The sequence below is a fragment of the Nicotiana tomentosiformis genome, chromosome 8 (genome assembly GCF_000390325.3).
Source record: "Nicotiana tomentosiformis chromosome 8, ASM39032v3, whole genome shotgun sequence".
Taxonomy (NCBI): Eukaryota; Viridiplantae; Streptophyta; class Magnoliopsida; order Solanales; family Solanaceae; genus Nicotiana; species Nicotiana tomentosiformis.
Genome location: NC_090819.1, coordinates 19643958 through 19661169, shown reverse-complemented (window position 1 = coordinate 19661169; position 17212 = coordinate 19643958). Strand labels below are relative to the sequence as shown.

General features: G+C 37.1%; 1 protein-coding gene and 1 long non-coding RNA gene across 2 annotated transcripts; both read left to right on the top strand.

Moving 5' to 3' along the window:
- The first annotated feature begins 1369 nt into the window (after positions 1–1369).
- Positions 1370–2473, top strand: LOC138897148 (uncharacterized). Its single transcript, XM_070183107.1, has 2 exons — positions 1370–1688; positions 1839–2473. Exons 1-2 carry the CDS (start codon positions 1370–1372, stop codon positions 2471–2473), a joined length of 954 nt encoding a protein of 317 aa, XP_070039208.1.
- Positions 2474–6206: 3733 nt separating this feature from the next.
- On the top strand, positions 6207–9162 carry LOC138896814 (uncharacterized). Its single transcript, XR_011410226.1, has 2 exons — positions 6207–6342; positions 6490–9162. It is a non-coding gene; the product is annotated as an uncharacterized lncRNA (long non-coding RNA).
- Positions 9163–17212: the final 8050 nt, after the last annotated feature.

Below are 17212 nucleotides of genomic sequence, written 5' to 3'. Positions count from 1 at the left end.
TATGAACCGGTTTTGCAGGCGAGCAGGCTACGTGTTAGGACTTCCCTCACTTATAGTGCTATTGGTGAGCTCCGCTTTTGTTCGTGGAATACTCCTTTGAGTCGTCATTATTTAGCTATTTCTTTGTTTACTTAGAGAACTGCCCAGGAAATCTCATGTGTTGAGCAGTGCGTCAGTTTATCAGTAGAGGCTTCATAGACACAATCGGTGGGTTAAGATTCAGATGTTTTTGATAATAACTTAGCAGTATTTCATTAGTTACTACGAATAAAGTTTTGGAGTTAGTTTATTTTAGATATTTAAATTAATTAAAAATATTTAGTTACAGTATTGCCTTGTGGAATATAAATTTTGAAGTTATAATAGATTTGATAAGCGTAGATGGTTCACTCGGTCATGTTTAGTGATCGGGTGTCGGTCCCGGCTTATTCAGAAAATGGGTCATGACAAACTTATTATCAGAGCGTCAGGTTTATGGAGTCCTAGGGGTCTATGAAGCCGTGTTTGTAGAGTCTTGTTTATGGGTATGAAGCACGCCATACTTATAAACAGGATGCTACAAGTATTTAGGAAAAGTCTCATTTTTTTCATACTTTAGATCATGCAGTAGAGCCTACCTCTAAGAAATTATCTAATGTATTTGTTTCTCCAAAACATGCAGAAATGGCTCGTACTCGCAACTCTGACACCGACACTCAGGATGCTGCTCAAGAAACTATTGCTACTATTATGGCTCAAGGTAGAACTAAGAAGGCTTCAACTTAAAAAAGGAAGGGTAAATCCACAAAGGGGGTTCAAGTACCCCGGGTTGAACTTGAAGAAGGGATGGGGCATGATGATCCAGTACCTTAGGATCTAGTGCCGCCCCTAATAGCAGCTCCGGCTCAGACATCTATATATCCAGAGGTGGGTCAGATGTTTAATGCTGTCAATAGTGCTATGAAGATGTTTAAAGCCTTCATGGTCAACCAGAACGAGAGAAGAGATGAGATTCCACCTCAATCAAATAGACAGAACAATTCTGAGTCCTCAAGAGTGAATGAATTTTTAAAGTTGAGTCCTCCATTGTTCCATGGTTTTATAGCTGATGAAGATCCAATGTTGTATCTGGAGGGTGTCAAGAAAGCCCTCCGAGCGATGAAGGCATTTGATGATGAAGTTGTGGAGCCGGCTGCTTACCAGCTTAGAGATGTGGCTGGCGCTTGGTTTGAGATGTGGGAAAAGGAAAGAGATGAATATGATGGTCCGCCTACTTGGGAAGAATTTAAAGAGGGCTTCATGACTAACTTTATCCGGAAGAGGATAGGGAAGCTAAGTCTACAGAGTTCGAACAGCTCAAGCAAGGAATAAAAGTGTGTAAGAGTACTACATGGAATTCATAAGGTTGGCTAAGCATGCTCCTTACATGGTTAAGACAGAAAAAGCAAAGACTCCCAGGTTTGTTGGCAGTTTGGCTTACCACATTAAGGATACGACATCAACTGCAGCGGTAGGAATGACAGCTTTCTCCTCTATTGTGGGATTTGCCAAGCACTTAGAAAAAGACAGAAAACAAAGGAGAGAAGAAAAAGAGCATAACAAGAAAGCCCGGACAACGGGCAGGTTTAATGGTACATCCAGCGGAGGTGGAAGGGGTTCCTCTAATAAGGAGTCATTAGCACCACCTCAGTCCAGTCACCAGTTAGGTGGTAGGTCTTTCTTCAGACGTACTCAGAGTTATGAAAACCGGTCTCGCAAGAATTAAAATTTTAGGACATCATCCTCACATAGCCAGAGTCATGTTGAGCAACATTCACAACAACATAGTCTTTGTGGAACATGTAAGCGGCAACATTCAGCTCGGTGCAAGCTCGGGTTTCATGGTTGCTATCATTGTAGAGACATTAGTCATATAAAGGCCAACTGCCCAAAGTTGCGACGTAATTTCAGTGGGGGATCAACTTGTCCTTCTAGTTCTTTAGCTACTACAGTTGCACCATGTCAGGCTCATGGTACTCATAATCAGACCGGGCATGGGGCAGACAGAGGTGCAGAACGAGTTACTCAGGGAGGCGGACAACCCCATTTGTTGGCTACACTTGATCGTCAGAGTGCAGAGGCATCTGCAGAAGTTATTATAGGTATACTTCCAGTCTGCTCACATAATGCTTATTCTATAATTGATCTAGGTTCAACGTTTTCGTACATGACTCCATACTTTGCAATTAACCTCGGGCTAGAACCTGGGAAACTTAGTGAGCCATTCCTAGTATCTACTCTAGTTGGCGAGTCAGTGAGAGTCACAAGAGTCTATAGAGGTTGTATAGTTTCAGTCCAAGGTCGCAGCACCGAGGCCGATCTCATAGAGTTAGAAATGGTGGATTTCGATGTGATCGTGGGTATGGATTGGTTATGTTCCTGCTATGACATATTAGATTGTCGTGCCAAGTTAGTCAGGTTTAAATTTCCAAATGAAGAAGTCTTAGAGTGGTAGGGTAGTTCAGCATCGCTTGTAGGTAAGTTTATTTCTTACCTTAAATCACAACGAATGATTAGTAAGGCGTGTCTCGCCTATTTGGCTCACATCATTAATCCAAAATCAGAACCACCAGCTCTTCCGTCTGTGCCAGTTGTTAGAGAATTCCCAGAAGTTTTTCCAGATGACCTTCCCGGACTTCCTCCTGAAAGAATCATAGACTTTGGCATCGATCTCATGCCAGGCACTCAGCCCATATCTATACCTCATTATAGGATGGATTCGGCAGAACTTAATGAGTTGAGAGAACAATTGAAAGACCTTCTTGACAAGGGCTTCATCAGGCCGAGTGTTTCACCGTTGGGTGCCCCGATCCTGTTTGTCAAGAAGAAAGATGGCTCTCTCAGAATGTGCATCGACTATCGGCAGCTGAATAAAGTTACCATTAAGAACAAGTACCCACTGCCGAAAATTGATGATTTATTTAATCAACTTTAGGGTGCAAAGTACTTTTCAAAAATAGACTTGAGGTCGGGGTACCATCAGTTGAGAATTAGAGAAGAGGATATATCTAAAACAGCCTTTAAAACTCGCTATGGGAACTATGAATTTCTAGTGATGTCCTTCGGGTTAACAAATGCTCCAGCTGCATTCATGGACCTCATGGGTAGAGTTTTCAAACCATTCCTTGATACTTTTATTATCGTGTTTATAGACGATATTTTGGTATACTCTAAGAGTAAGGATGAGCATGCAGACCACTCAGGATAGCCTTGCAGACCTTGAAGGAGAATGAGCTTTATGCCAAGTTTTCAAAATATGAGTTCTGGTTGCAGTCAGTGGCATTCTTAGGCCACGTGGTATCTAGTGAAGGCATAAAAGTAGACCCTCAGAAGACAGAAGCACTCAAGAACTGGCCAAGGCCTGCAACGCCAACCGAAATCAGGAGTTTCTTAGGGTTAGCTGGCTACTATAGAAGGTTTGTAGAGGGGTTTTCCTCACTTGTAGCTCCATTAACTAAGTTGACTCAGAAAGCAGTTAAGTTTCAAGAGTTAAAGAAGAGGTTGACCACTGCAACTGTGTTAACCTTGCCGACAGGTTAGGGTGGGTTCACAGTGTATTGTGATGCCTCCATAGTTGGTCTCGGTTGTGTTCTTATGCAAGATGGAAAAGTTATTGCTTATGCTTCCAGGAAGTTAAAGAATCATGAGAAGAACTACCCTACACACGACTTGGAGCTTGAAGCAGTGGTGTTTGTATTAAAGATATGGCGACACTACCTTTATGGCGAGTATTTTGAAGTGTTTACATATCACAAAAGCCTCCAGTACATTTTCAAGCAAAAAGAATTAAATTTGAGACAAAGAAGGTGGCTCGAGCTATTGAAAGATTATGACATCAATATCCTTTATCACCCGAGCAAAGCTAATGTGGTAGAAAATGCACTTAGTAGGAAGTCAATGGGTGTCTTGGCCCATCTTGCAGTACAAATGCGATCTTTGGATCGAGAAATTCAAAAACTAGCAAATGATGGAATTAGATTGGATGAGACCGAAGAAGGAGGTATAACTGCTTATGCCTTAGCGCAATCCTCCCTTGTTGCGCATGTTAAGGCTAAGCAAGACGAAGATCCGTACTTAGTGAAGTTAAAAGAAGGAGTCAGAAACAAAGAAATCACTGCTTTCACCCTAGGAAGTGATGAAGTTTTGAAGTTGAATGATCGGTTATGTGTGCCTGATGTAGATGGGCTTAGGAAGGCCATAATGGAAGAAGCTCACAGTTCGAGGTAGTCTATCCACCCAGGTGCTACCAAAATGTATCTGGACTTGAAAGAGTTTTATTGGTGAAAACGCATGAAGAAGCAAGTAGCAGATCATGTGGCTAAATGTTTGAATTGCCAGCAAGTCAAAGCCGAGTATCAGATTCTGTGCTTTTCTACCAGTAAAGACGACAGATTCCGCGGAGCAGTACGCGCAGTTGTACATCAAAGAAATAGTCCGATTGCATGGTACTCCGGTTTCAATCATATATGACAGAGGCCCTCAATTCACAGCGTATTTTTGGCAGGCATTGCAGAAAGGATTATGTACCAAGGTCAATTTGAGCACCACTTTCCACCCACAGACCGATGGTCAGGCAGAAAGGACTATTCAGACACTCGAAGATATGCTGCGACCATGTGTTATAGATTTTGGAGGTAATTGGGATGATCACTTGCCACTTATAGAATTTGGTTACAATAACAACTATCAAGTCAGCATTGGTATGGCTCTTTATGAAGCGCTGTATGGGCGAAGATGTAGGTCTCCAGTGGGTTGGTTTGAACTAGCAGATGTGCCGTTGATTGGTCCAGAGTTTATTTGTGAGGCCTTAGAGAAAGATTAGCTAATCAGAGAAAGACTGAAAGCGGCTCAGAGTCGTCAAAAGTCTTATTCTGACAAGAGGCATCGTGACTTAGAGTTCATGGTTGGTGATAAGGTATTTTTAAAAGTTTCACCAATGAAAGGAGTTATGAGGTTTGGTAAGAAAGGGAAACTTAGTCCTAGATTTATCGGACCTTATGGAATTCTAGAAAAGAAAGGAAACGTGGCTTATGAGCTAGCGCTTCCCGTTGAGTTGTCCTCTGTTCATCCTATCTTTTATATGTCTATACTTAGAAAGTACATTCATGATGAGTCGCATATAATACCTGCCAATACCATAGAAATTAAAGAAGGCTTGACTTTAGAAAAGGTACCTATAGAAATTCTTGATAGGCAAGTAAGAAAATTGAGAACAAAAGATATAGCATCGGTAAAAGATTTGGGGAGTAATCATGATTCAAAAGAGGCTACGTAGGAGGTCGAGGAAGATATGAGAAAGAAATATCCATATTTAATTGAGGAAAAATGTATGTGAACCTAGGTTTGATTTGGCATTTATATTTTATTTATTAAATACAAGTTAGCATGTGTTTATGTCCTTGCTAGATTATACTTAGTTGTTGAAGTAATTTAGTTTCTGTCAGAGTATATTTAGTTATTTAATAATTTAGTGTCATGCCAGAGTATATTTAATTCATTAAAGTTAGTTACTTTTTGCAGAAGTGTTGTGCTTTAGATTTTGGTTGGTTATTGTGGTACCTCCTTGTCGGAGTGTGAGTAATTAGTTTATGAGTTGTGTATGGTACCTATGAATGGCCTGTTATGGTATATTTGGTTGTTGGTTGTGTAGTTGTGGTATTGGTGACAGAGATATTTTTTGGATAGTCCAATTTACAGGCGAGACTCTGTCGAAAGTTTTGAAAATTTAGGGAGTTAGCCAAAATTTTGAGTCCCTTGGGAAAGTGAGTAGGGCTAAGAAAACTTAAAAAGTTCAAGGACTTAAGGAATGATTGTTAGCTTAAGAATAGGGCCCTAGCAACATTCGAGGACGAATGTTTTTAAGGAGGGAAGATTGTAACATTCCTCAAATCTATAAAAGTTTCAAGATCCGCTAAATATAGAATTTTTATTTTTTTTATCTTGCCTTAAGTGCATAAAAATTATACTTCTATTACGGATTTAAACCCTTGTGATTGACTTTTGAGTTACTTCTCTATTTATAAATAATTATATATATAATTAGGGGAATATTAATAATTTTAATATTATTAATTTTTAACAATGGGTACAATTAAATACTAATTAAGTCAAAACACAAAAAAAAAGAAAAAAGAAGAGAAAGAAATAAAGTCACGTGACGGGGGAAAAGAAAAGGCTTAATGCCTTCAAGAAAACAGAAAGCCTTATACGAAAGGCTCTGTCTCACACACACAAACGGCTAAAAGCCTTATACGACACGGAGGCGCCAGAAAATTGCACGGAAAATTCTAGGGTTCTTCACAACTCACGTATTCTTGAACTCAGGTATATAAAATTCCCTATTATCAATTATCCTACAGTAGTAATAGGTAAGAATTGAATAGTTAATTCCCTTCTTCCTCTATATCAACAATAAGTTCCATGTTTAGGTGTAAAACTTTGAAATTAATTTAAATGCACTGGTTGTTGTAGAATCAATTGTTTGACGGGTGTAAATTGGACTGGGGCCTACGTATTGGCTCAAGGAGTTTTGAGGTGAGTTGATATAACCCTTTACTAAAGTGGTTTAACTCACAAAAGCACGCATACAAGGTGTTTGATGAATTGCTTAAAAGAGTTTATATGTACTTAATTGGAGCAAGTGAGTACCTATTAACTTAGAATTGTTCTAGCTAAAGTTTAGATGATTTATTATGATATATGTGCATAAATTTTTAGATTTTTGTGTTATTCTTATATGCCATTTTCATGTTGAAAATTCATGAAGGAGCAAGAATCTTTAGATATACTTTTGAATATTTATTTTATTCTTATGCCATGCTTTACATTTAAGGATACCACTATGAGTATGTATATGATGTTTCAGAAAAGATTTAGACTTGAAAAGTCACAAGAAGAAGTTTTAGAAAGAAAAGATTTTTGAAAGTATCCTCTATTCTGAGAAGGGATCATCCTCCAGGCCGAGGGTCCTTATCAAGGCGTTGGCTTCCTGAAACTACTTGTGCCAAAGTAGGGGGGATACGAGCCGAGGGTCTCATTGCTGAGAATTTTCCAAGCTAAGGTATGGTACATGAGCGCTGAGAACCATGAAACGAGTGGCACCTCGTGGATTGGGCTATTCGATCAGGTTGGGATCAAACCCGTGCCGATCACACAGTGACTGAGACATAATTAAGTCAGGATAGTTGGAACTCTCGAACTATAAAGTGAAGTAGTTTTTTAAGAAAGAAAAAGAAAAGAATTTCTTTTAGATTATTCATAAACTGCTATTATGCAATTATTTTAGAATTGTTCTTATAAGCTTTATATTTTACATGCATTTAGAATCTTTGCTCGTAATGTATTTGTTATTAAAGTTTCGTCCCCTGTCGTTGAGACTCAGTATCGTTGAGACTCACTGAGTACAATGGATGGTACTAACGTTCTCTTTTGGGAACCTACGTTGGTCTGCGGTACAACGTATGAACCGGTTTTGCAGGCGAGCAGGCTACGTGTTAGGACTTCCCTCACTTCCAGTGCTATTGGTGAGCTCCGCTTTTGTTCGTGGAGTACTCCTTTGAGTCGTCATTATTTAGCTATTTCTTTATTTACTTAGAGAACTGCCCAGGAAATCTCATGTCTTAAGCAGTGCGTCAGTTTATCAGTAGAGGCTTCATAGACACCGTCGGTGGGTTAAGATTCAGATGTTTTTGATAATAACTTAATAGTATTTTATTGGTTACTACGAATAAAGTTTTGGAGTTAGTTTATTTTAGATATTTAAATTAATTAAAAGTATTTGGTTATATTATTGTCGTGTGGTATATAAAGTTTGAAGTTATAATAGATTTGATAAGCGCAGATGGTTCACTCAGCCATGTTTAGTGATCGGGTGCCGGTCCCAGCTTGTTCAGAAAATGGGTCGTGACATTACTAAAAGGAATAAAAGTGATATTGTTGTTGTGCTGGTGTATGTAGATGACCTCCTGATTACCAGTAGCAGTGATGAGTTGATTCAACAAACTAAGAATGTCTTACACCAGAAGTTGAATGTGAAAGATCTGGGTGAATTAAAATATTTCCTAGGCATTGAGGTTCTGAGGTCAAGTAGAGGAATACTAATGAATCAAAGAAAATATTCTTTACAAATGATCTCAGAACGAGGACTTGGAGGAGCCAAACCCGTTTCAACCCCTATTGATGTCAATCAGAAGTTCACCACAGTGGAATATGACAAGCACACATGAGGCACAAGAGATGAGATATTGTCATATGTTACAGCATATCAAAGGTTGACAGAAAGATTGTTGTACTTAACTATCACCAGGCCAGATATTAGCTTTGCAGTGCAAACACTTAGCTAGTTTATGAAGGCTCCAAAGAGGTCTCATTGGGATGCAACACTGAGAATTGTGAAGTATGTGAAATTGGAACCAGGAATGGGATTGCTAATGAGTAGTGTTAAAGCAGAAAGTTTGGTTTGCTACTGCGATGCAGACTGGGCGTTTTGCCCAAATACAAGAAGATTCGCGACAGATTTATTAGTCAAATTTGAAGATTCCTTGATCTCTTGGAAATCCAAGAAGCAACAGACTGTATCAAGAAGCTCAGCAGCAGAATATAGAAGTTTAGCTGCAGCAACTTCGGAATTGACATGGTTATTGGGTTTGTTTACAGAGTTAAATGTGGAGATCAATCAACCAGTCGATGTGTTTTGTGATAGCAAGGCTGCACTATAAATTACAGCAAATCCTATCTTTCATGAGCGCACCAAACACATAGAAATCAATTGCCATTTTGTGAGAGATAAAATCAAAGAAGGGAAGTTGAAGACTCTTCACATAGGAACCAAAGATCAACAAGCAAACCTGCTTACAAAAGGACTTGGGAAATCAGCACATGTCCTTATTAAGCAAGCTGGGAGTGCTTAATATTCTACACCCTCCAGCTTAAGGGGGAGTATTAGAGTTAGTTAGGTGTTAGTAACCATAGTTAGTTGACTAGTGAACTTAACTGTAATTAGAGATAGATAGTGGAGATGTTAGAATTAGCTGATAGTGAGCAGTCATTAATTAAGTAGAGGTTAACATTGTATATAACGATATACTCTTGTAAGACATTTTCAGTTAGTCATAAAATACACAAAATATTTGAGCTTCTTCTCCACGCTGCTTCTCTGGCTTTCTACGGTTTCATTGATTTCCATTGAAGCTCCATGGCTAAGCTTCAAACTTGACCTCGGATTCTCAAAACTAACAGGTACTACTAAGGACTTATTTGGACAAGAAAATGTTTTGCTAGGGGAGTAAATAGTACAGTTGTGACTTAAATCATATGTATAGTTAAAAAATTTAAACGAAAATTTATATTTTTATTATGTTTATACTCACTGTAGCAATAGTACGAGTGCAGTGAATTTCGCACAACTAACTTAAAATCTTGAATCAAGCTCTATGTTCTATTGATCTTTTTTGTTTTTTTATGTGTTTGATTTTGGTTGGGTTTTTGTTTTTTGTTTTTGTGGTGTATCACAATTTCTCTTTCACGTAAAGATGGTCAAAACTCTCCTCAAATGGGACTTTGGCCTATTCCGCGTGTTAAAAATGTGGATAATACGTGGACAAGAAATTTTCTTGTCAATTTAGTTTAAAATGTGTTACGTTCCTGTTCTGCTGTCCCAATTGGAATAATATTTCTTTTTTCTCCCAATGCTAACAACTAGATATTATTTTAGTTTTCTTTGCTTATTCTTTTTCTGGTTTGAGATTTCTATTTGATATTTAGAGTGAATCTGCACAAGTTGACACCTATATATGACAACGCTACCTCACAATTACTAATTCGTCGTTTTCTTAGCATGACGTGGGTGTTAGTTCATTAATAATTTCTACTATCATGCATAGCAATCGATGTTACCAAAAGAAAATGTCCCATTATTAATTACTTAGTTTCCACTTAATTCTCCGTAAAGCTTCAAATAATTGAGATCTAGAGTACCAAATAACGTCACATTTCTACCTTCAATTTCAAAGCGGGGTTTGATGTAAAGACCTCTATAAATTGCTTCTTCAGATCATTAATCAACACCATTATAAATTATAGGTTATGGAAAATCTCTATCATTTCGTGACGTAATTCTTCTTTACCTTACTAAAGTATGAAGTATTTTGTATTCTCCTCGTCCAATAGAAAAGTGACTTAGTGAGCAGCTGGTTGTGAGGGGAAAATAAAAATCAAACTCCTTACCTTAAGTGTAGGCCAATTAATGTAAATTTATACCTTATCCTAGACTATCAAAACTTTAGTAAAAAGTAATTCGATCCGAGTACTATCTATTAGTAGAGAAATATATAGGAAGAAAGGAAGAATTGTACATTATATCATTTTCCAAAAAACAAAGTTGTATGTTGTTTCTTCTTTAATTAAATTACTTTGGCAAAATGAAAACAGTGAGATAAGAAAAATGTGTGTGCATACGCACGTCATGTCTATGGAAATTGCCGTTGTGCCAGATATTATTGGATGTTGCATATATATATATATATATATATATATATATAATATGTCTATGTTTGTCCAAATCATTTAGTAATGTACAAATAAACCTGGATTTATAATTTGTTTCTGTTTCAACCTGCATCGCCCCGCACCCGCAAAGACTCACACCGCCCCGCACCCGTATAAGTTTTGTTCTTCTTTTTTCTTACATTTTGTTATTTAACTAAAATAGATAAGTTTACCATTTCTTTATTTTTTAAAATGGAGAGCTTATGACTTACATTACTCAAGAAATATAATACTTTGTTTTTTTCCTTTGTATACAAAATCTTTTCCACATGTAAGGTATCTGTTTCGTTTTTTTGGCACACCATAATTGATAAGGACGCATAACAAGTTCAAAACAAACTCCCAAAATTCAATGAAAAAAAAAACACTAAAAGAACTATAGTAGTAGTACTTACTCTCTTTAAATTATCATAAAATACAATGATAATCACAGTAATAAACTTATAAGTGATGTAATTATAATGATATCTCCATATGCTGAGGAGAATAATCTTGAGGCAATTTGAATGTTTGATCATCAACTTCTCTGTAGTTATTGGAATCCAAGAGAACAGCTAAACAAATTATAATTGGTGTAACAAGCAAGATGAGACCTAAAGGCACCAACCATAGTTGACCGTTTGAAGAATGAAACTTTGAATTCCACCATGCTAATATTACTCCACCTCCCATGCTTACAATGAATAATCCAAAGCAACCAATCCAATATTTCTTCTTTATCTTCCAAAAATAATTGTCATGACTTGTATTTCTTGCCTCATATTTCTCTTCTTTATAATTATCTGCCATATCAACTCTTCAGAATACAAAGCTGTTGTTGTTTACTGCTTGCAGGCTTGAAAATTTCTCTTTTGTCTTGTCGTCCTGTCTCAATTCTGCAGTAACAAAACATAAGAAAAAGAGATGATAGAGATGACTAACCAATATTTTTGACAAGATTTCAATGAAAAAACAAGAAACATAGACAGGAAAATAAATTTTTGGGATTGGTATTTATAAACTAGGTGCTTGCTAAAGAGTAGGGGGAGTGTTCAAGTAAAGATTGAGGTTAAGAAGAAAGAAAAGAAAAGAAATTAGTAATATCAATTGTGAGGTGAGGTTGAATATACAAATTGTTTGTATTTTTTTGGTTTGATGGCTACAGGTTGAAAACAAATTACTCTGATTAAGAGCTTGCATGAAACGTGCCTTTTTATCAAAGTCGTTGTTAGCTAAAAACAGAAGAATATGATAATCAAAAGAGGGAAGAAGGTTGCGTTTCTTGGTTGAGTGTTTTTAATAGGGAAAATGCTGTGTACAGTCGCTTTTTCCACTTCTAATCTGCGCCAGAAACTATTTATATTCGGTAGCCAAAATTATGTATAAAATTTGTATAATTTTTGTGTATAACATACAGAATGTATATATATCCAAAAATATATATATTTTATCGGCTATTATTTTAAGAGCGACTATAGAATGCCATTTCTCAAAAATAATGGCCGAAATATATATATATATATATATATATATATATATATATATATATATATATATATAATGTATGTTAAAATATACAAATTTTATATACTTTTTCGCCTACCAAATATAAATAGTTTTTGCCATGAGCTAAAAGTGAAAAATCTCCTTTTAGTAATGGAGTACTTTAAGTTATGTGCACTTATGCTGTAAATATATTTTTTTATATAATCAGATTATTTATAAGATAATTACAAATAAATTTTTATGATAAGCATTAATTAATAATTTTGATAAAATTATAATTAATTCGTATCACATGTTAGATTACACTGATAGTAAAAAACAATCTTTATATTTTTAATACATATAATTTAAATCCTTTAATATATAGAATACACCGGTTGAGATTGTAATGGTCTTAGTAGATGAATCAGGGGATAGAGCTATCTGGGGGGATTTACTTCATTTTATTATTCTTTTTATTCTTAATTTTCTTTTTCATTAATTTTTTCACTTATTAGAGTTGGACCTTGAACAGGGAGAGAAAACAAATAGAAGTGTGAAGTTGTAACAAATAGGCTGTAACTTCTATCTCAGACTTAGTTGCTTCTTAATAAAATTCTTAAAAGAATTTAAGTTATATGTACTGTATGGTCTAAATATTTTTATGCAATCAATATTATAGGCAGTTTGGCTAATTATAATGTCTATTTAATTGTGTAAATATGTCTTTATAATATCTATACAGAAAAATCAAATTCATTTAACAAGTGCCATATGGGATTACCTATTTCAATGGAGCATTATAATTTTTCTGTCTTTTTTTTAAGTAGAAAAACTCAACAATTTATTTTTACTTTATTGTTTTGTTTTATAACTTAAGAATAGGAACATGAGTTTAGGTTTAGGATTTGACGTGGGAATCTTTTTTTAACCAGACGCATTTGGCTGAACAAGCCGCGGCTGATATTCATAGGAAAACATAACGACAAATCCAAACGTGGAGAACGACCACTGCTATAATTCTTTTGTCTGTTCATTTTAAGTGGTCAAACGTATCATTTTTTAGTCTTTTTTTCCTTAACGAACCATCGCAAAACACACACTTAAATTGTGCTCGCTAGTCAAAGATAGTATAATATAATACCGTATCCACGTGGATTAGATTTAAACAGTATTCTCGTAATTTGTAGCTAGATTGCTCTCCAGGAGGATCAACAGTTCAAATTTATATAATTAATAATCTAAATATTAATGACAATCGTAACAAAGGTAATCAAGGGAGTTATCAATGGGAAAAAAATATGGATTGATAGGATATGTGCAAGATAATTGTTCGAGATCTAACTCTAGACAATTCACTTTTAATGTTCAAGTGAGTCTCTCGAATTCACTTAATTATCAGTATAATTGTTTAGTAGAAACTCCTCTCTCGATTAAGTCTCAACCTCACAATATGAACCAATTTAAGCTCGGTGAAGATATGCAAGAATTCGTAATGGATTGGTCTTTAGCAAAACCTCTTTTGATTATCCTCCTAAATAGGTTTAATCAAGGATTCAACTAGCCTCTTTCGATTACCTAGAAGAATCTATGAACTCAACCAACAATATAGTGCAATCATATCACAAGTTATGCTTCTTTCAATTACAAGAACAAGTGAACATAGATGCAACAATTAAATCTTCAAAAAATGATTCAAATACATAAACATAGAGTTATAATCCACAAACAACCATCAATACACCAAATTCATTAAAACCCAAAAGGTTCTACTCCATAGACATGGAGAAGTTCTTCACAAATGAAATAAAAGTAGATGAAAACATAAATATAATCCAAACCCGGATCTTGAGTGAGGAGGGAAGGATGAATCTGTTACACCCTGTGCATCCCAAGGTGGCATATAATGAATATGAGACTTGTTAATTATAATTTAAATAGGTGTAAAGTCATAATATGACTATATATGATGTTTGGATAGAAAATATAAAGTTTGGGAAAAGTCGGATTTAAGTTGCGGAAAAACCGACTAAGGATTTGCCTTGTAACGGAGCTCTTTGAGCAATATATTTGGTGTGCTATATGGGGTCTCTTTTGGAACATATTATATACCAAATTGAAGGTCTTGGAATTTACTTTCTAACTCTCATAACCGTTTGTTCATACGATATCCGGATAAAAAGATATAAGCGTTAGAAAATGGGCCAATGAGAGGGTGCCAAGCTAGCACCTCTTTGACTTTTCCAAACTTGATATATATAAGTCTTAGGCCGTGTTTGTCTTCATTTTGCCATAGAACATGATCTGAGAACATCCATAAACATATCCATAAGCTCTTTTCTAGGGTTTCAAAGGATATTAACATCCCGGGCATGAAATCGAGAAGCGATTATATTAAAACGATCCCTACGACATAAGTATCACTATATCGCCTCTCATTTTTTTGTAGTTTGAGTTTTGGAATGTATTTAATAGTTAAAAAAATGCCTACTTTCTGTATTTATTCTTTTAAATATCAAGGAAGGTTGATAAATTTATTTCCTAATATTTAGAACTCATGAGACAGTGATCGGTAGCCGTGAGTTCGATTTGTTTCACTTTTAGTGGACTGTTTTGTAGTCCACTCATGTTGGCCTATTGTGCTGTTGATTTATGGAGTTTGGAAGGATGAAGGGCATGGAGAAATGCCACATGTGGTAGGGCAGAAGGCTGGTCGCTCGTCGTTGTAATTTCATGTTAATTGATAACTTATTGATTGGGTGTGTTATGGTATATTTGGGGGTTTTGTTGTATTGAAGGTCCCGAATTATAGTTGGGTTGTTTTTGAGTTGCTTATTTTATTGTGTTTGTATTTCGCCTATAGTAGGGTTGAGGAAGCAGTGAAATCAGGGGAAATGCTTCCCGTTTTATTTTAAAATCGATTTATCATTTGAGATACGTGATATACCACCGCCATTTAAGTTGTACACGTATTTCTTTGTCATAGGGTTGGCGCGCTAGTTGTCATAAACTTGTTGTTGAGTTGCATTGATGACTTGAGGTATGTTAAGGCTATCCCTTCTTTCCTTTTAGCATGATCCATATGATAAAAAAGCGAGCAATCACGCAACTTACATAAATAATTTTATTCGTATAAGTACTAGGGTTGCCTATGTTCTGGATTCCCTATATGTCCTACTTTCATATTGTCTGTTCATGGGTATCATGACATTCCGTGAGATATTATTGACTTACTTCATTATGCATTGTATCCATTTGTACATGTATACTGACCCATGACCAGATGGCGTTATATACGCGTATAGTATATGTATATGGGGTATGGGGAAAGGTTATGGCGTTATATATGCACCACCACCGGATCAGCTGGTATACGTTTATGATTTCGCCCACAGAGGCTGAGATGATATGATGGGATGCCCTCAGAGGCTTGATGATGTTATGTACGCATATACCTATGCATGATATGATATTTATATACATATACATGACATTATAATTGTTTCATGATTCACAGAGCTATTCAGACTTATAGGTTGAGTACCTTTACTCCATGTTTCTTTTATGTATTTTATATACTGATTTCTATGCCTTACATACTCGGTAGGTAGGTAGGTAGCACTCGGGCACTCGTCTCATCCCATCGGTTTAGGTCATGACAAAAGTGGTATCAGAGCAGTTCCATCATAGGGTTGTCTACAAACCGTGTCTAGTAGAGTCTTGTTTATGAATGTGTTGTACACCACACTTGTAAACAGAAGGCCGTAGGACATAAAAGATGTTAGCCTCCATTCTTATCTTAGATCCTGCGATATAAGGATTCATTTTCCTAACGATATGTTATGTTTTCAGCGATGCCCAAGAAGTCTACAGCCGCCCAGAAGGGCAAATTCGTGGCTGAAGAGACTACAAGTCGAGCGCCACTAGTTACCAAGGCTCGGGGAGAGTCGCATAGTGAGACTCCATCTCAAACTTCACATACCCGGCTTTCTCCAGAGGAGATCTGAGGGGCACCAAATTCAGCGCCCGCTCCAGTACCCCGAGCTCCTCAGCCAGATGTACCAGGTTAGGAGATGAGAGATGCTATTCAGCTATTGACTCGATTAGTGGCCGCACAGGCTCGGCACCAGGAGGTAGGTATTGGTTATGCAGATAGGGCCATCAGTACAGGGGTTCGTGATTTCATTAACTTGGACCCTCCGATATTCACTGGAGCAGATCCAAACGAGGACCCTCAGGTATTTATCGATAGGATGTAGAGGACTTTGAGGGTAATGAAGGCCACTGCGACTGAGTCAGTTAAGCTAGCTTCCTATAGACTTCGGGATGTTGCAGTTAATTGGTACGAGTATTGGGAGTTGTCTAGAGGTGAAGATGCCCTTTCGGCAGCATGGCAGAAGTTTACATAGGATTGTTTTCATCATTATTTGCCACCAGAGCTTAGACGGGCCAGAGTTGATAGGTTCTTGACCCGTCGTCAGGGTAATATAAGTGTTTGGGAGTACAACCTTCAGTTTGATTCTTTGGCTAGGTATGCTCCCACTATTGTAGCTTAGATGGAGGATCGAGTTCACCGGTTTATGATGGGGTTGGAGCCGCTCCTACTTAATGAGTGTATGTCGGTCTCACTTTATCCAGACATTGATATTTCTCATATTCAGGCATACATTCAGGGTGTGGAGGAGCGTAAGAAGAAGTAGAGGGCCGATCGTGAACATTATAAGGTCCTTTTATTGAGTTTCGAGGTGGTCAGAGACAGCAGCACCCGAGGTATCCAGCCCAGCCATCGGCTAGTTCACCCCCTCAGTTTATTGGTAGGATATTTGATCGTTCCACATATTCAGGGCCCAGTCAAAGTTCTAGGGCCTCTAGTTCTCAGTATAGGGGTGATTCAAGTCAGATGAGGCCACACTTGTCACGATGTGCTCAGTGTGGTAAGCAGCATGCCGGGCAATGCCTCGCGGGGTTGGGTCTTTGTTATACCTGTGGTTATCCAGGCCACGTCATGAGAGATTGTCCGACGAGAGGTGGTGCAGGTATAGTTCAGCCAACAGGATTTGTAGCTGGTTCATAATTATTAGTACCCCCCTCCTAGGCAAGGTTCACAGGCACCAGCCAATCGTGGTAGATGCAGAAATGGATCATCTAGCTCGAGCGGTCCTCAGAATCGCATTTATGCATTAGC

Coding starts and splice junctions, on each gene's coding strand:
- LOC138897148 (XM_070183107.1), top strand. CDS start 1,370: ATGGAATTCATAAGGTTGGCTAAGCATGCTCCTTACATGGTTAAGACA. Junction 1,689..1,838: donor GTCCAGTCACCAGTTAGGTG/GTAGGTCTTTCT, acceptor GGCAACATTCAG/CTCGGTGCAAGCTCGGGTTT.